The sequence below is a fragment of the Hydra vulgaris genome, chromosome 13, assembly GCF_038396675.1.
Source record: "Hydra vulgaris chromosome 13, alternate assembly HydraT2T_AEP".
Taxonomy (NCBI): Eukaryota; Metazoa; Cnidaria; class Hydrozoa; order Anthoathecata; family Hydridae; genus Hydra; species Hydra vulgaris.
The window spans coordinates 57,633,036-57,652,929 of NC_088932.1; the positions used below are offsets into that span (position 1 = coordinate 57,633,036).

The following is a 19,894-nucleotide window of genomic DNA, read 5'->3' on the forward strand; positions in this document are numbered from 1 at the left end:
TTTAAGTTGTTACTTGTTTTATTGTAAGTTATTTTATAGTTTGAACTTAGCCTTATAATATAACTAATTTTGAAAAAAACTTGTTTTTTAAATATTATTAGCATTAAATCATTTAACTATATTTCTCAAGACTTTGTCTCATTTAAAAAATTGTTAAAACTATGCATGTTTCTATATAAAGCCTAATACTTTTCCTTGCTTACTAATACTACAATAATAGTAATATATTAATACTTCGCTAATTATATTTCACTAAATAGAATTTTAAGATAAAAAACAGATTATTTATTATTTGGGTATTCAAAACCACTCTCTGAGTTACAACTGCCAACGAGACTAGATGTATAGCGGCTAATGGCGAATATGTGAGAAAATGTAAGCAGCCTATACTGCATATCGTTTCTCAATTAGTTGTACAATTATACTATAATTTTACAGAAACTTCCTGGAAAAACCCCAAAAAAATAAAAGCAGCTTTAACAGCAACGTATCCAACATAACACCATTTACATCCTTGACAAAGTGACTCTATTAGAAAGTCTCTTATAAGATTTTAAAGGTTGCTAACTTTCAATCTATAAACCATAATGAATAAATGCAAGAGGGTGCATTAAAAAATGCTCATTACAGATCAGCTTTGCCTTTTTGACATCTGTACGAAGTGGCTCTGGTTTTGCCAATCTAGCTCTGGAAAACTGCTTTAATCTAGGTGGCTCACCACTGCCAACAGAGTCCTCAGGTTTTATGTTTCTTACATCAAATATGGTAACTATAGCGACATACATTATGCATGTTTATGCCCTCATGTAGTTCATTGTCAAAAAGGAGTCTAATATCCTTTATGGAAGGAGGCATCTATGCAGTACAATAGTCAAATCGTGGTATCTGCCAGATGTCCTTCATAAGATAGCAGATAAGTTATTCAAATAAATGCAATTTTTGGTCATTAAAAAAATACTGTTCTGACAATAATATCAGATGATCAGCGACAAATTTGATAAATAGGTGTTAGGCTTATACAGAGAGCTAGAGATAAAAGAATTATGAAAGATAATCAAACAAGGGTGCAAAAATTTAAAGTTCCTACTCTCAATATTATGGGAAAGATTATGTGGGACTTGATTAATTAGAGTAATTCGCAGCGGGCAGAGCCACCACTAACAAAACAACTCACTGTTGAGCATTTGGAAGCACTGCCTTGGTTTTTAGTGATATAAATAGAAATGGTATGAGTGTCCGCCAGCAATTTAAAAAGAATATGCTAATATTTTACACCAAGGCAAATTACAAAACTATTTGGTACAATTTTGGCTTTATGTATGTTAATATTATGTTGTAAATGCAAATGTTCAATTCTAAACCTCCTTTAAAATAACATGATAATGGACAAGAAAAAAAAGCATTCAAAAGGAAAAATACTACAAATTATTACCTTAAATAAAAATGTCAAATATGGCAAATTCTGAAAATTTGCCTAAATTGGCCAAAAATTGTTGCAGGGGGTAATTTTTGTCCAATTTTTCTAATCTTAGTCTCATTTTTTATTTATCTGATAACTAATATAGAAATCAGGGAGAATATTATATTTCTAAAAAAGGTTATTTTCACTCCTCGCTAACATACATTGATATTATATGTACAAAAATTCTAAAACGGATTCTACGAAACCCTAATCATCCGCTAGACATAAAGACAAAAAATAATTCTAAAATAACAAGACAAAATATCAACTTCGGGTTCAAGATTCAAATACAAATTCAAATACAACATACAAAAATAGTTTTTCCCAACGAACATTGCGTCTTATAAGAAATGGGAAGCATAACTTGTATACTAGTTAATCAAAGCAATGTATGTATGTTTGTATGTATGTATGTATGTATGTATGTATGTATGTATGTATGTATGTATGTATGTATGTATGTATGTATGTATGTATGTATGTATGTATGTATGTATGTATGTATGTATATATGTATGTATGTATGTATGTATGTATGTATGTATGTATGTATGTATGTATGTATGTATGTATGTATGTATGTATGTATGTATGTATGTATGTATGTATGTATGTATGTATGTATGTATGTATGTATGTATGTATGTATTTATGTATTTATGTATGTAGTGTGATGTATGTATGTATGTATGTATGTATGTATGTATGTATGTATGTATGTATGTATGTATGTATGTATGTATGTATGTATGTATGTATGTATGTATGTATGTATGTATGTATGTATGTATGTATGTGTGTATGTATGTATGTATGTATGTATGTATGTATGTATGTATGTATGTATGTATGTATGTATATATGTATGTATGTAAAGATATTTAAATTTTTAGAATTTAAAAAAAGATCAATAAAAGTAATTTTACGGTTATCATGAAATAAAAACTCAAATTTTAAAACATTGCAATGCGTGCTTGATAACGTTTTATTAGCGTTTAAACAACGTTAAAACAACATTGTTTTAACAACAGTTGTAAATGACAATTTTTACACTATTAGTTTTTAAGCTTAATTTTTTGATCGCCGTTATTCACCACTCAACAGCATGGGATCAACATTGAATTAACAGAGTTATTCATAACGGGTTAAAGTAAAATGCCCAAGAAGTAAAATACCCAAGAGTGTAGAAAAAGCTTGGAATAAAACCGAAGAGTAAGTTCAATTAATTCATACTAAAAACTTGTGACTGAATAAAATTGAAATCGAGTGAGTTCATCGGACTAGATTGAAAAAAGGACGGACATTCAAGAAACATTTTAATTAATTTATTTAGATAAAAAGAAAAAGCAAAATTCTTTCAAGAATCGCACAAGCTAAAAAGAACAAACATGTATATAAATGAAGACATTTTCTTCGATACCGTTAATATTAGAAAGAGATTGCGGACAGACAGAAGCGATTGTACAAATAAAATGAGGGAAGTGGCGGAAGGGGACGAATCTTTAAAAAGTACCCGACTAACTTCTGCAAAAAAAAAAAGGTCCTCAATACTAAAATTTACCCAAGTGAATTGTGTTAAATACCCGACTAAATTTGCATAAAAACCGACTATAATTTAAAAATCAATTTCTTTGGAGAGGGGAGGGGGGTGGATTGGAACAACCCCACAACCTCCGTAAAAGCGCCTCTGCGGACAGAAGTCAAAAAAAGACGTCATAAAGGTGAGAATGTTGCCGTAAGATATGGCAAAAGTATGAATCTAAAAAACCCTTTTATTAAAAATAACAAAAAACTTATTAGTGAAACTGATAAAAAGTAAAATCAACCATATATATAGCTGTTATAAAATAATCAAGCTTAACATGGTGGAAACTAATATATCAAACATTTTAAATATGTCTCTTAAAAATACAATACTTTTAACAAATGACATTGATCCTGACGTAAGTATTTTTGACAAACTTTCAATCAAAATTTTTTTTATTGTCAGCTAGCCTAGCTTTCTTAATTCATCTTTTTGCTGTTAAACCTATTTAAGGTTTAACAGCAAAAAGATGAATTAAGAAAATTTTATTCATACTCCGGATATTTATCCGGAGTATGAATAAAAGTTTTGAAAACTTTAGAATAATGTCAGAAAATTTAAACTACAAATTCAGTGTTATATGTTTAATAGAAATCTGATTTAAAGTGGAGATGAATCTAACTCAATTTTTTTTTTATCGGGCTTAAATCATTACACCAACCAAAAAAAAAAGGCCTTGGTGGCGGAGTATGCATTTTTATTTTAAATTATTTTATTTTCAAAAAGATAGACAACCTTAGCATTAAAAATGAAGTTAAAGTGTCGCTTACTGTTGAAATAGTTAACCAAAAAACGAAAAACACTTTCATAACTGCTCTATACAGTTCACCGAAAAGCAATTTTTATATATTTGAAAAACATCTAGACACAAAATTACGAGACACAACTAAAAACATTTAACATGCGACTGTAGTATTACTTGAACACAACTTATTCTAGTTCATACTTTTATTATTACCTCGCTTAGCCAGCGCTTATATTTAACATAATAAAACAACTCTTAATATAATATATACGATTTATAATAACAGTAAAGAAGACAAACTAGTATGCAAGAGCGATAAAGGCAGCAAGAAAAGTCAGAGCATACGTGCTTTGCGTAAATACGTAACTTAACAAAGAAGAAGCCTTTATGTCATTTAGTCACGTGCGTCATAGCGCAAAGGGACTTACATAAGGTTTTGAAATACAAATTGCTTTTCCAACGAAATGTGCTTTGTAAATATTCTTTTTTAAGACAGTGTTATACCGCTAATAAACAAACCAACGCGAGTAAATCTTTTAATTTCTTCAATCATCAACAAATCTATAAATAATAACTAAATGATTTGTAAATTAAAAAAAAGAGGTATCATAAAATCCGATATAGGTGACCATTATCCGAATTTTCTGATAACCAATCGACTTATCGTTGAATATATTAATATTTTCAAAACCTACGTTCGGCAAATAAACAACAATCTATAAAAAAATTCCGCAGTTTGATACACAAAACTTGTAACAGAAGCATAATAAGTGAGAAATATAGAATAATGAAATAGGTATAATTAATGATAAATGAGAAAATTAGTTATAATAAATGATAATAAATGATAATAAATGATAATAAATGATAATAAATGATAAAAAATGATAATAAATGATAATAAATGATAATAAATGATAATAAATGATAAAAAATGATAATAAATGATAATAAATGATAATAAATGATAATAAATGATAATAAATGATAATAAATGATAATAAATGATAATAAATGATAATAAATGATAATAAATGATAATAAATGATAATAAATGAGAAAATTAATTATAATTAATGATAAATGAGAAAATAACAAAAAGTGCTTGTAATCTTTTTATACGTTTATTTTTTACACAGCATGTGAAAGCTTTTCTGAAGACCAAGAAAACCATTCAACTCTTGGATGACAAAAGTCATCCAAAGGTTACGCAATAACCAAATCAGTCATCAAAAAGATAACAAAAACTGAAAATTGCAGGAGTAGATCCTATATATAATAATGGCGACAACTCTTTAACATCAAACTATAAGCCTATATCCATCTTGCTTCTTAAACTTTTTTTGTATAGTAGAATATATAAACCTTGGTTAAAATAAAATTCTATATAACAAACAATTTAGTTTTTACCAGAGCTACTCAACATATGTAATAACTGGTTTAGTTAACAAAATTATGAATAATTTTGAAAATTATGAATATACTATAGCCTTGTTTATTGATTTAACCAAAGCGTTCAATACAGTTGATCACAAAATACATCGATACAAGCTAAAGATATTTAGAGTAACGAACAATAATCTAAAATAGTTAAGGTGTTACTTAAATAATAGGAAAGGAGTATCATACGACTCAACATGTAAACGGTTACAAACAATTAGTTATGGTGTACCTCAAGGCTCCATTCTCGGACCTTTATTATTTTTACTCTAAGTAAAAGATATCTTAAAAAACATTTGTAATTTTACTTTCTTGCTGATGAAACGAATGTATTCTTTACTCACTTAAATATAAAAATAAAATTTTTACAGTTAATCACTTAAACCGCCTTAAACATCTTCAAAATCAAATATGTTTTGTTTTACAAACCGTTTAACTCTGATAATTTATTACTTTATTCCTCAATTTATGACCAACAATATTAATATCGAAAGAGACTATTCAATAAAGATCTTGGAAAAATTTTTTGCTAGAAAATCCTAATTATTTTGTGTGGGTGCACAATTTTACAAATTGAAAACAAAATGTCTACATCAATTGGCATAATACATAATATAAAGCACTCTCTAAATAACATGCTTAAAAATATATATTATTCGTTCATTCGCAGTTATATCAACTGTGAATGAACTATTATATTGCAATATTGTTTGGGCAACAAAATACTTTTTAGCACTAAAGAAAATATATGCTAAACAAAAGCAATGCTAAACTTTATGCCCTCGACAGACCATTATTTAGGGAAGTTAGAGCTCTTAATATTTATGAATAAAAACTCCTCCAAAATTTTGTATTTATGATTCAATTGCCAAATGGCTTACCAAAATACTTTGGTAATCAATTTTCCATCATTATTTATAAAACATTTAACAAAGTCCTATTTTCATAAATTTAAGATTCCAAATATTTCACTCAAAATAAAAGATCTTTCCAAGGCCGCGTATACGGAATCCGATTCTTAAAAAGGAAACAATATACATAAAGTCATTAAACACCTTTAAGGCAGCAGTCAAACAGCACTTGCTTAACTTATATGTGACCAACATATTCTCCCATTTTTAAATATTAATTTAACAGTGACTAACTAAAAATAATTTATACCAATCGGATAACTACGAATGATGATTATATTATGATGCAAATATTTTTCTTCCATACTAATTTATAAGATCGTTACGTATATGACTTTTTATTTTTCTTTATTTTTTTTTTACTTTTATTTATGAAGTTTAATATAGTACTTTTTTTTCAAGCCACGTGATACTTATTGAAAAGTTGCAAATGAAAAGAGCTTTTTATTTGTTTACACTTTTGCCCAAAAGAAAATTGCTAATAAATGTAAGCAATCTTTGCATAAGTTAAGTAACAATGAGTAAAAGAAAAGTATATGTTTTTTAAACAAGATTGATTTAATAACTGCTTAGCTTTGTACATTATACCTAAATTTTTCGATATTTTATCTTCAACTACTTCTGTATGCTCCCTCCAGGTTACATTGTCGTCTAGAACAGGCCTATAGACCTATTTAAACAACAACAGGCCTACTTGAACACCACATTTAATTGTCTTATAGTTAGTTTTTCCTTCATGATATAATACATACTACTTTCTATTAGCCAAATAACTCTCGAACCAGGACAAGTTAGTATTTTTTATAACATACCTTTTGAGTTTCGATAGAAGGATTTGATAATTGATTGTATCGAAAGCTTTACTTAAATCAATAAAAAGACCAAGGGTATACTTGCCCTCATCAAACGATTGCGTGAACTCATCAAGGTCAATGATTGCGTGTTCGATCGAGTAGCCAGATTTGAATTCAAATTTTTTATGGCTAAGAATTTTATTTACATTTAAAAAAGCCTATTATACATAACTTGCTCTAATATTTTAGAAAAATAAGTAGGAATTGAGATTGGACGATAATTTGTAACTTCAGAAGGATTGCCTGATTTTAAAATTGGAATGATTTTTGCGATATTTAGGTTTTCTGGAAAAACACTATATTTTAAAGATAAATTAAAAATATGAAATAATGGAATTGTGATGTGAATTATTGATTTGATAACGACATTACTACTTATAGCATCGAAACCTACGCTTTTATTGGGCTTTAACAAAGAGACTGCGTATAATTCTTTTTCCGTAAACTTTGGATTAGACATAACACTAATGTTGTTTGAGGTAACGCAAGAATTAAAGTGTATTTGGGAAGTTGATATATTTGATGATAAAATAGGACCTATATTTACAAAAAACTGATTGATTGTTTCAGCCACTAAGGATTTATTTACAATACAATTGTTATTAACTTTAAGATTATTCGGAAGTTAATTTCCGTATAGACATTTTTTACCAATTACCCTCTTTATAATTTGCCATGTTTTTTTCGAATCATTTTTGTGTTTCATTAATTGTTCCGAATAGTATTGTTTCTTTGAGCGTTTAAAACTGATTCATATAGCTATTAACAGGTTTTATAAATAGTTTCATTTTTAAGAGGGTTTTTTTAAAAAACTTGTTATATAAACTCTAGTTTTTTTTTTTAGGATTTAAGAATGCCTCTTCTGATCTAAGGGTTTAAAAGTTTTTTTGTTTTGATTACTTGTGTAACTTCCGGAAATACTTTATTATAAAGATTAAGAAATTCATTTAAAAAGATATCATATGCTTTATCGGCATTTAGTATTTAGTATTGGCATTTATTTTGCTTGTACATCTTTCCTTATGCTTATACCTTTCCATTTCAGAATGTTTATCCAACATTCCAGAACGTTTATCCAACGAATAATTATATATAGAGAGAGAGAGAGGAAATTCTACAAATAATGTGAGGGGGGAGGGGGATGAATCCTTCAAATGTAGCGACTCGTTCTCTAAACGAAAAAAAACCCGTCTAAACCTAAACGAAAATTCACCAGATAGAATTGTGTCAGACTAATTCGTTAAAAAATTGACTTTAACTTGAAACTACCTTCTTTGGAGAGGAAGGTGGTGAAACACTTGCACACCCCTAAAATTGCATCAGTATATATTTTTATTGTCGTACAAATCTATGCTAAGTAACAATCACTAAAAAAAAAAAATTATTTTACTATTTTATTTCGTTGTACGGAGTAAATAAAGAGAAATACAAGTTTTAAATTATTTTTAAGTAAAATTTATATTAATCATAATGTTTTAGTTGACTTAAAAAGTTGGACAAAAGTTTGTGCTTGAACTATTATCACAATGAGCTTGGATGATGTTGCTTGATGTCATAAAGATATGTTGATAGATCGCAAAGAAGTCAAACGAATTAACATAAAAAAACAATTATAAATATAATAGTTATAAAAGTAAAATAAATTTTGGAAAATAATTGAAAAAAATCAAACAGTTTAAATAAAAATTCAATATATTGGATTCGTATTAAAAAAAAAGCTTTTATCTATTATAAATCAAATAATAGATTAGTTTAAAAATATTTGTTTTTGTGAATTTTTTTTTTTTTTTACTGAAAATTCAATGAGTTGAATTAGTTTAAACAAAATAAGTAAAATAAAAAAAGTAAGTTAAAAAAATAAAAATTTCACTATGTTTTCACTTTCGTTCTGTTCCTGGGTTGAAAGTGTGTTTTCCTAACCCGTTAGGCCTAGAACCGAGCAGATATTCCTGTTGTTCTAGAAAAACTTTGCTTCTGTGACAGGGACAATGAAATTTGGAAAAATCCTCCAAAAATATTCCTGAACTAAAGGAATTGTCCAGTAGTTTCTACAATTCGCATAAACACTCTAGAACGTTCAAGAAACATCCAGAACTTTCGAGAACTTTCTTTAACTTTCTAGAACGTTTTTGAATGTTTCAAAAGTAGCTGTACAAGTATAAAAGCACAGGTGTCTCGAAGTGTCGAAGGTGTCTCGATACCAATTCGTATTATTGCAGACTGAAAGGATAACGATTAATAGTTGAAAAGAAGTTAATTATTTGATATGGCATTAAAAGGTTGTTTGCATCCAGCTGATTCATTCTGCTACGTGTGCGGACGATTCTTTAAGGCAAGAGCGAAAAGTATTCCATTGAAGCATATTGTATAATGTGCAAGGCCTAAAAGACATACTTCGGCGTGCCGGTTGGGAACTAAGAAAAATCTTAGGCACCACATTTCACATGCGAATGATGCAAGAAAACACTCAAAGGTAAACTGAATAGCTGTAATTTTCAAAGTTTTGTCTTAAGTCGTGTATTGTAGGCTAATAGATGCATCTTGAAATCATTCTATATTTTGAATTTCCTATCTTCAAATTATTATATTTCTTATGTATTATAATGTTCTATGTTACCGGTAGGTACAGAGGAGAGAAGCGAACCATAAAGTTAGCTATCTCGCAAGTTTCATGAGAGCCAACGGGCCACTCAAGCAACAGCTACTTCTGAATGGTAAACCCAAAAAATTATCGTACCGGCAAAAATACTTTTAAGATCATTTATCCAGACATACCTTCTTCCATCGCTCTAGTACCACACAGCCCCAATCTGCTTGTTCCAACTCCTCCTAGGCGGCATGTTCCTCAGTGTACTAAAGTATGACGACTACGGATTGGAGGTCATCGGTGACTTCAAAATGGTATTGTTTCTCGTGGGTCTTCAAGAGGTTTCATGAAATTTCCTTTATTCCTCTCTTTCTGGGACAACCGTGACACTAAGACACATTATCGAAAAAAAGCTGGCCACAACGGACCGAGTTTTCTGTTCGGAAGAGCAATATGAAGTTGAAGCTGGTACTACTTATAAAGTGATTATGCCACCACTGCAAATCAAGCTAGGCCTCATTAAGCAAATTTTCACTGCTCTTGAAGAGGAGTTAGTGTTTTAATACTCCAAGATCTTTCTCCAAAGTTATCCGATGCTAATGTCAGTGCTGGTATATTCGTCGGACCACAGGTTAAGAAGATCATAAAACGTGAGGATTTCTCAAAGCTGATGAACAGGACGGAGAGAGTGGCTTGGAGCAGTTTTGATGCATTTGTTAGGGCTTCCTAGGTAATCACAAAGCTGAAAAATATGTGAATGTGGTGCAGACTTTCATAAAGAATTACGCCAAAACGGGATGCAGAATGTCTCTGAAAGTCTATACCCTTGATTTGCATTTCAACAAATTCAAGAAGAACATGGGCGCTTACTCCTAGGAATAAAGCGAGCGCTTTCATTAAGATATATTGGACTTTAAACTTCTTTACTTAGGACAGTATAATAAAAACATTTAGGGGCTACTTCGAGAGAGTGATTTACAGTACAATCGTAAATCTAAAAAATCTATATATTTCTGAACCTTTTTTAGTGGTTTCTGCTTGTGTCTGTTTCGTCTTTGTGCAATTTTTTTTTTTTATCTGATCATAATGATAAAAATGAAATAAAAATTGCTCAATTTTCACTAAGAAACGAGTTTTCTTCGTGCTGTTGTCGTGTAAACAATGTTTGTGTTTAATGAAGTTATTTTTTTACATACTTTAGACATAATCAATTGAAGTATACCACTTAGAAGCCAGGAGTTAAAACTGTGTTACTTAGTGTTATTGAAAAGAAAATCATCTAAAAAATAAAATCAAAAAAAAAAGAACGTCTTACTTCAGACTAAAAATACCCAAAAGATCACAATATATCAATCTTCACTTGAATAGGTATGATAAGTACTTGGTATTTCTCCAATAACTTTGTGAGAAATTTTTTTATCTTGTTATATTTTATTAACTTTATTTCTAAAATATATCTTTTTAATTGTGTTACATCTATATGGTGAAAAAAAATTTTTTCGTTAAAGTTGAACTCACTGCAACCTTTTACGCACTTTGAAGTTTGTAGTTGCGTATCTTCTGTCATTATACTTCAAAGAACAAAAAAAGTTGAGCACTTATTTCACTTTTCATTATTAAAACCACTCTTGAAATCCATACTTGCAAAGTGTTACTTCTACTCAGAAGTTTTGTTTTCATTGTAATTGTTCCAATTTTTTTTATATCAATAAATGAGTTTGGTTGATCTTGCGATTAATCACAAGGATCTTATCATCGGAACCTTAAAAAGTAAAAATATTTATTTATAACATATATATATATATATATATATATATATATATATATATATATATATATATATATATATATATATATATATATATATATATATATATATATAGATATATATATATATATATATATAGTATATATATATATATATATATATATATATATATATATATATATATATATATATATATATATATATATATATATATATATATATATATATATATATATATATATATATATATATAGATATATATATATATCAAAATTTGGTAATACTATTTTATTCCAAAGATGGGGTGCACAATATGAAATACAAAGTTGATTGAACTTAGTTCTACAAAAAGGTTCATTTAAAAAACTATTATTTCCTAATGTGTACTTATTTATTGGCTTTAAAGAAAAAAGGTCATTAAAAACAAATAAAGATAAATCTTTTTTCCATATAAAAGTAAAACATAAAACATTAAATATGATCAGTTTATAAACATCTAGAACCTTCATACAATTAAAAAAATATTTTGAATTTGAAAAGCGATCCGCATAATTAACGCAGATTGTATGTTTCTGACGGTGATAAAGATGTTGTAATTTACTTTTATCCGTACTTCCTTAGGTGATGATAGCATAGTTTATATAATTGTGTATAAATGAATAATAGAGTTGGGTTAGGTTTTTTTTGTTTAGATAATTTCGGGCTTTGTATAAAATGCCAATATTTTTGGAAATTTTTGTGCTTACACGATCAATATGTTTTCTCCAAGTAATATTTTCATCAAGATAAACACCTAAGAATTTTATTACGGTATCTCTTTTTATTATCGTTTCATCAATATAAATTTGAGGCATAGTACTTGGTAAAAAACGTTTTTTTGCGCAGTAGTGAAAGATAATCCATTTTGTTTTGTTAATATTTAAAGTTAATTTGTTAGCTTTGAACCAATTAGAAATGTGATTGAGTTCTTTGTTTGTAGTTGAAAAGAGTTCATAAATATCAGTATGGGATAAGAAAAGATTAGTATCATCAAAGAACATTATACTTTTCAATTTAGAAGCTTTGTTTAAGTCGTTTACATAGATTAAAAATAGTAGTGGTCCGAGAATAGAACCTTCTGGGACACCAAAAGTTATTCTCAGGGGTTCACTTTGCTGACCATCATTACCATACACAAGTTGTTATCGATTTGTTAAATAGCTTTCAAACCATTTTAAGATTTTATTGTTTAAACCATAAGGTTTAATTTTTTGGATTAAAATGTGATGATCGACCGTATCAAAAGCTTTAAATAGGTCAAAATTGAGATTTTTCAAAAGATTCAGAGATGTTATGTATAAATTGAATAATGGCATGTTCAGTTGAACTCCCTTTTCTGAAACCATACTGATTTTTATGAAGTAAATTGTTGTAATTAAAATAATTGTATACTCTGTTAAATATAGTTCTTTCAAATATTTTAGCAAATATAGAAAGAACAGAGATAATACGATAATTACTGATATTGGATCTGTCGCCTTCTTTATGGATAGGGGTAACCCTGGCAAGTTTTAAACGTTCAGGAAAAATACCTTAATGAATAGATGCTCTGAAAATTTTAAAAAGTAAATTTTCTAATTGTTCGTAGCAATCTATAAAAATATTTCCATTAACTTCATCTGCACCAGGTGCTTTATTTTTTTTAAAAGATTTGATAGCTTTTTTAAACTCGTCAAATGGTAGTTCGTTAGATAATTCTTCAGAGCGAATATCTTTATCAATAGGTATCAAAACATCATAAAATGAGGTTTGGATTTTTGATTTCGAGGTTTGAACTTTTTATTAAGGTATATGCTGTTACGATCATGTACGCTTGTGTCGGAAATGTTTGCCCCTGATTGATCACTATTGCTCTGTAAACTATCTGTCAAATTGTATTTCTCATCATTGCCTTGTGAATCATTTTTCCTAGGCCAATTATAATCCTAACTGGAAACTTCTGAATATGGACGGAGATTAGAATTGTGTGCTAAAATAATCATAAAGTAAAATAAAAATAAACTGTCATTTTGAAAGTTAGCAGTTTAGTAAAGAACTGGTTAAAAAAAACTTTTGTTTGACTTTTATTTATTTTTTTTACTGTTAGTTTTATCAGAATTGTCAATATGTTTTACTGTTTAGTCGTTGACATATGAAACTGGCACAAGAAAAAAATTGTATTTTGAAACTGAAATCTTTAACACTTTTAAGAAGAGTTTTAAGCTTAACATTTTTTTATTTTAAATTCTGATTTTTTATAATTAAAAACAAGTTTAAAAAAACTGAAATTACTCTTAGAAATAGTTCAGGTTCTCAACTTTTCAGTAATTTTTTCAAAAGACGTGTTATTTTGTTCATTTTTTAATGCAAATAAAAACTTAGCTTTAACGTTATTTAAAATGACACTGTCACAAATATAAGGCAAATAGAATAAATATTTTATGGTAACCTTCTCTTAAAAATGTTTTATATGTTGTTACTATTAATACTGAAAAATCGAATAAAGTTTAAAAAATGTTTTTTACATATAAAATTTCAAAGTTAATAAGAAATTAGAAGTTAGACTAAGTGTTTAGGAGTATTAACTAAGTATAGTCGAACGTATTTTTAGACTTGAAAATCAAACAATGTACATACTTTTTAATGGATATTTCGCTCGATTAATGTTTATTAGTTCAGACCTAAAATTGATAAAAAAATAAAGAAAGTAAATAATTGCTTTGTTTTAATATAACACTAGAATTCGGGTCGTTAAAGATAACACTACTCAACGCCGTTAATGCATGTTCTGGAAAATACACGAATTTTGCGTTTTTATAAAAAGGTTATGTTTGACTGCATTTTTTTAGCCCAAATAATTAATTTTTTTTTTTTCCCCGAGCGCTTTAATTTGTCTAAAATCAAATAAAGTTAACTTTTTTTTAAATTACTAAAGTTTAGATATAAAATTTTGCTTTATAGTTGATGAACCATATTTTGGTATAAAATGGTGCTGCTCTCAATGAAGATAAAACATTAAATTTAGAAAACAACTTTTTCAAACAAGTTTTAAGTTATATGTTTAATTTCTAACCAGTCATATGTCTGCAAACATATTAAAGGTCGAAAAAAATTAGTTATTTCAAGTTTAAAATCTGTTTTTTCCCATTTTATATGAAAGTTTTTATTAATTTGAGTGTGAAGAACACACAAATTGACATACGACCAGTTAGACTTTTAAAGTTAAACCTTTTAATGTTTATTTAAAAGTCTAAGCTCAAAATTTAAACATTACTGTGATATGAACCACCCCTATTTTATAATGCCATAAAACTATTTTACTAAAATTCCGGTCTTTAAATTACCTTAGATTAATGTAAACATGTAAAATAGCGGGCAGAATATAAATTTACTTAACCAAATTTAGAATACAAGTAAACAACAGATTTATAATAAAATTTACTCAATTTTTTGTTATGTCAGAGCTGTCTATTGCTGATCCTTTAACTTGCGGTTTCTCTAAAGTTGCAGTATATATAGCTTTAACTGAAAAACATAGAATCAAACATTTAGTAAATGAAAATTATAAAGTTTTTAGATCAAGAGTGCTAAATCATCAATACAAAATTTATATTGAAAAAAATCCTACATTTCACTTTAGTTATGAACAAATAAAAAAAAAAGGCCCGGTTATTGTTAAACATTTAAAAAACATTTCAAAATTGTCTTTGAAAGATATTTTGCTTACCTTTTCCAAAGAAAGATTTATTAATTTAGGAAGCTCAAAAATGCTTCATAGCCTTTTTAACTGTCAAGAATGCATAGCTAACAAAAGATTAAAATTAGTGTTAGAAAAATTTCCTGTCAAATGTAAAAGGTTCAAATATAAAGCAGAAAAAAGAGGAATGTATAGGCAGAAAAAACTTTCAATCGCAACTCATAAAGCACTGAACAAACTAGATCAGGATTTTAATAAAACATTTTCCACCACATTCACAAAGGCTATGAAAATCAATATACCTAATCCACAAAATAAAAAAAACAAACTCAGATATGATGCAAATAAAATAAAAAATGATATTGAAAATCAATGGAAAGAAACCTCAACAGATAGGTATTTATATACGAAAGCTCAGCAGATAAGTATTTATAAACACCTGAGTATTTAGATCTATACATACTAAATATTGTTTGTACATACTGTATATACTACACAAGTGTGTGTGTGCTTGCTGCGCTAGAGAGAGAGAGAGAGGGAGAATGTACTCTCTCTCTCTCACTTTGTTTTACATATATAATATATGTATATAACACAAAGTATAATAAAAAATTAACTTTTTTAGGGCATTTGGTGTTCCTGTATCATTAAGCAATAGAGATAAGCTCCGCCTAACCCATAGTTTTGAAACACAAAAAAATGCGAAAAAAAGAAGAATATTAGAACTATCAGCTATAAAAAATGTAAGTCAAGTGCAAACAAATGAGTTGGTTAAAATAAGAATAGTTTATCTTCAAAACAGATTTGAGTTAAGTCAATATTTATAATTACAATGCGTCATTATGTTAAATTTAGGACTGGCATAAGTCATTAGTTCATCCAGTGACCCCTGGGTGAAGTAGTATGTAGGGATTTTTCTACATAAACCAAATAAAGAATCTAATAAAACCTAATAAATATCAAATAGAGGAAAATTTAACTTACACCATTATAGTTCTTACCAGCTCAAACGATCATTAATTATAAATGATGTTTGCATTTTTTATAATTTGGACAATATCACTAATTAAATGCAACAGATAGCCTTGGTATTATAATTTCAAGTTGTATATTTCAATATATATATATATATATATATATATATATATATATATATATATATATATATATATATATATATATATATATATATATATATATATATATTCATACACACATACTTTAAAACTCTATTCACATCTAGAAGGAACCTACGAGATGTGGAAACACTCACAGGGCTCGTTTAACAATCCATATGACAAATGTGTTCTAAGTACAGAGAAGTACTAGCCATTCCTTATGTAGTTATGTTATATACCTTCTAGCATACTACAGAGAAGGATTAAGGATTGAAAGGTGCATATAGTGAGGCTTATACAAAGTTTTTTTTTTTCTACCACTAATTTAGGGAGAGAAAAAAGCAAAAAACCCTGTCGGTTCTATTGAGAAATATTCTTGGAAACAAGTTGAGTGTTTGGATGAAATTTCATCCTACCCTAATGGTTTTAAAATAAACTTTTCTGAACTAGCACGTAAATTTTCTGTGACAAACAAAAAAGGTAATAGTTTTAAATGTCTGCGATATAGTATATTTACAAAAATAATAAACTAATAATAAATGTATTATGCTAATAAATTAGTTTTACCATTTTAACAGTAATAAGTACCAATAAAAAACAAGAATTTTAAACAAAATAATTTTTAGGTATTACACCCGCAAACGGAGGCCAAGTACTGAAAAGACTTTTAGAATCTATGAACTGCGATCTAAAAAGACTAAATCTAAAAAGAAAAATGTCAGATAATACATACTTTGATGGCACTAATATTAATAATATACAGTATAGAAGAAAAAAACGGAGGTATTTATTACCTTTCCTTCACTTATCATTAATAAGTTAAACTTTTCAAATTTTATTAATCATTCATGTTTAAACTCATTTATAGGTTAAACATGCCATACATCAGAGATATATCTTTGCCATGCGAGCCAACTAATAAAAAAATAAAGCAGCAACTCAAAAAAAAAATAGACGATGGAACATATAATTCAGGGGAAAAGATTGTACCCCAAAGATATGAAAAAATATTTATATCATCTGAAAATCAAACAATTACAAAAAAAGAGGTTCATATTGAAGGCAGAAAAATTTCCTTGAAAGATATAAGACTAAATATGTTCAAAGACCATGAGATTTTTATGAAAGTTCGAAACGATAATGAACTAGAAGCACTTTCTCAAAGGCAAATTGTTGATGCTCTTGATAATATTAAGGAATATAAAGATGAATATGACACCTTAACTAAAAAAGAGCTGATAAATATACTTAAAACTTATGAAAGAACAAGGAATTTAATGTTTTGGCATGATTGCTCCAGTATATCTAATCACACTCACTTTCTTGTTACTGTTAGCGTAATGTATGATACAGCCATATTTTTAAGTAGCTTTGAATATAAACAAAAGTATGGAGAGGACATAAATGTTCAATCAGAGGTCGAAAAGCCTTATTTATACATACTTGGTAGATGTCCTTCCAATGACCAGCAACTTTTGTATAGCGATGACAGGATTAATGACATTTTGCAATTGAGCAATCCCTTAGAATTCAAGGGAACACCTATTTTAGATGTTGCACGAATATTCAAAGGTGACAATCCAGCAGCACAACTGGAAGCTGGTCATCAGAAGGGTGGTAATTATTTTTGTTGGGCATGCAACATGCATGCAGATCTTTCTAATAATATATCTATATCACTAAGCTTCCCATACACTTCCTTACAAAATCGTATAGACCATATAAATGCAAGTAACACCTCACAGCTGGCAGTAAACCAAGGAAAAACCAAATTATATTCATTTCTAAAAAAAGATCAGATTGAACAAGAGCTTTATGAAAGAAATATTCAATTTCCATTAAATACATCTGTCAAAAAATTAAAGAAGCTATTGGCAAATGAAATGCATGGAGTGCAAGGATTGCCTGCCCTTCTTTTTAAAAAACCAGGTTTTTCTTTAACGCAACTAAATCTTTTACACTATGAAATTTTAAATAATGAACCAATGCATGATATTTCAAACCATATTAAAAATATATTTGATGAATTGCCATATTTAGTAGAAAAAAAAGATAAAAAAATTGTAGAAAATATAATTAAAAGCTCTTTCAATGGTATTGAAGCAAAAAATGCTGCCAACTATCGAAAAAGTTTATTAATAGTTACTAACTGGTTCCTAGAACATTACAAGGTTGATCACTTTGTTTTTAAATTTTTACTAACTCTGTGCGAAATACAAAACATCCTTTATATGCCAGAAGAATCTAGATCAACACACAGTATTCTTCGTTTAATAAATACCACATTTGTACATGCAATATCTATAAAAGAACATTTAGAAGCAAATTTAAAAAATAGCAAGCGAAAATTCTTTGGTGCATACTATCACTCAATCACATCCCATGCTCCACTACAGTATAGATTGTTTGCAGGTCGTACGTCTAATGTGGAAAAAGAAGAAGCAATGTTTCAAAATTTGAAACTGTCAACAAAAACATCTTCCAATCATCATTCAGATAATGTTATTTTTAATGCAATAATCCGCAACCAAGCAAAAAAATATTTAAATGAAGGAAAAAAGTTATGTGATGGCGTTTCAATACTTCATAAATTCTACCAACCATTACATAGTCTATTTAATGACACAAAAATATCATTTACTTGGATTGAAAAGAATAGCAATGAATATCAAAAACTTTTAGAAAAATCAGCTGACTATTTAGTAGAAGACATTAATGTATGGTGGAAAGAAGTTGAAGATGGAGTAGTATTCTTTGATATAAACTACCCCAATAATTCGAAAAAAATATTTACCCATTTTCGTTCCTCCTCAATGCAACAACAGTCAGAGTACTTAGAAAAATGCTGGAAACATTGTTTGGAAAACAAACACAAAATTCCTGCTTATAAAATCACAGTTAATGCAAATGTGTTTTATTTAGACACACTTCAATATTTTCAAATTTTTAACACTGAAAATATATCTAGAAATAGTATTATACCACTAGATATAATTTTGATTTAATAATATCAAAGTTTTTCAAATTAGTATTAAAAACAGTTATATAAATAATACAATTATTCTTAATGACAACATCTAATGTTATTATTATTTTATTATAAAAGAACTTAAATATTATAAAAAATGAGTTTATAACGTTGTTATATATATATATTTATATATATAACAACGTTATTATGCAAAATATGGTATGCATACTGCAAAATTATGGCTCAATGATTGTGTACTTAACTGTAAATTCAATGGTTATGCACTACATAACGATTATGTGCATAAATAATTATAACTACATATATATATATATATTTACTACATATTAAATAGTTGTAACACTACATATTAAATAGTTATAACTACATATATGATATTTGTAGTTATAACTACACATATAATATTTGTATGTGTTAAATAATGCTATATAATATAGCATTATTTAATACTATATATCATAGTAATTAAATATGTAATTTAATACTATATATCATAGTAATTAAATAGTATTAAATAATGCTATATAATATAGCATTATTTAATACTATATATCATATATACATATGTAATATAGCATTATTTATCATATATACATATTATCATATATATTATCATATATATATATATATATATTTATCATATATACATATGTAATATAGCATTATTTAATACTATATATCATATATACATATGTAAATAATTTATTATTAAATAAC

The 19,894-nt window shown here is 27.6% G+C and overlaps 1 protein-coding gene across 1 annotated transcript; it reads left to right on the plus strand.

Moving 5' to 3' along the window:
* The first annotated feature begins 16,332 nt into the window (after window positions 1-16,332).
* Window positions 16,333-19,190, plus strand: LOC136090048 (uncharacterized). Its single transcript, XM_065816156.1, has 2 exons — window positions 16,333-16,968; window positions 17,054-19,190. Exons 1-2 carry the CDS (start codon window positions 16,862-16,864, stop codon window positions 19,188-19,190), a joined length of 2,244 nt encoding a protein of 747 aa, XP_065672228.1. The 5' UTR covers window positions 16,333-16,861.
* Window positions 19,191-19,894: the final 704 nt, after the last annotated feature.

Bases quoted from the DNA above. Each gene is read 5' to 3' on its own strand.
- LOC136090048 (XM_065816156.1), top strand. From the start codon at position 16,862: ATGAACTGCGATCTAAAAAGACTAAATCTAAAAAGAAAAATGTCAGAT. The intron at 16,969-17,053 runs GTATTTATTACC...ACTCATTTATAG, and splicing joins TATAGAAGAAAAAAACGGAG to GTTAAACATGCCATACATCA.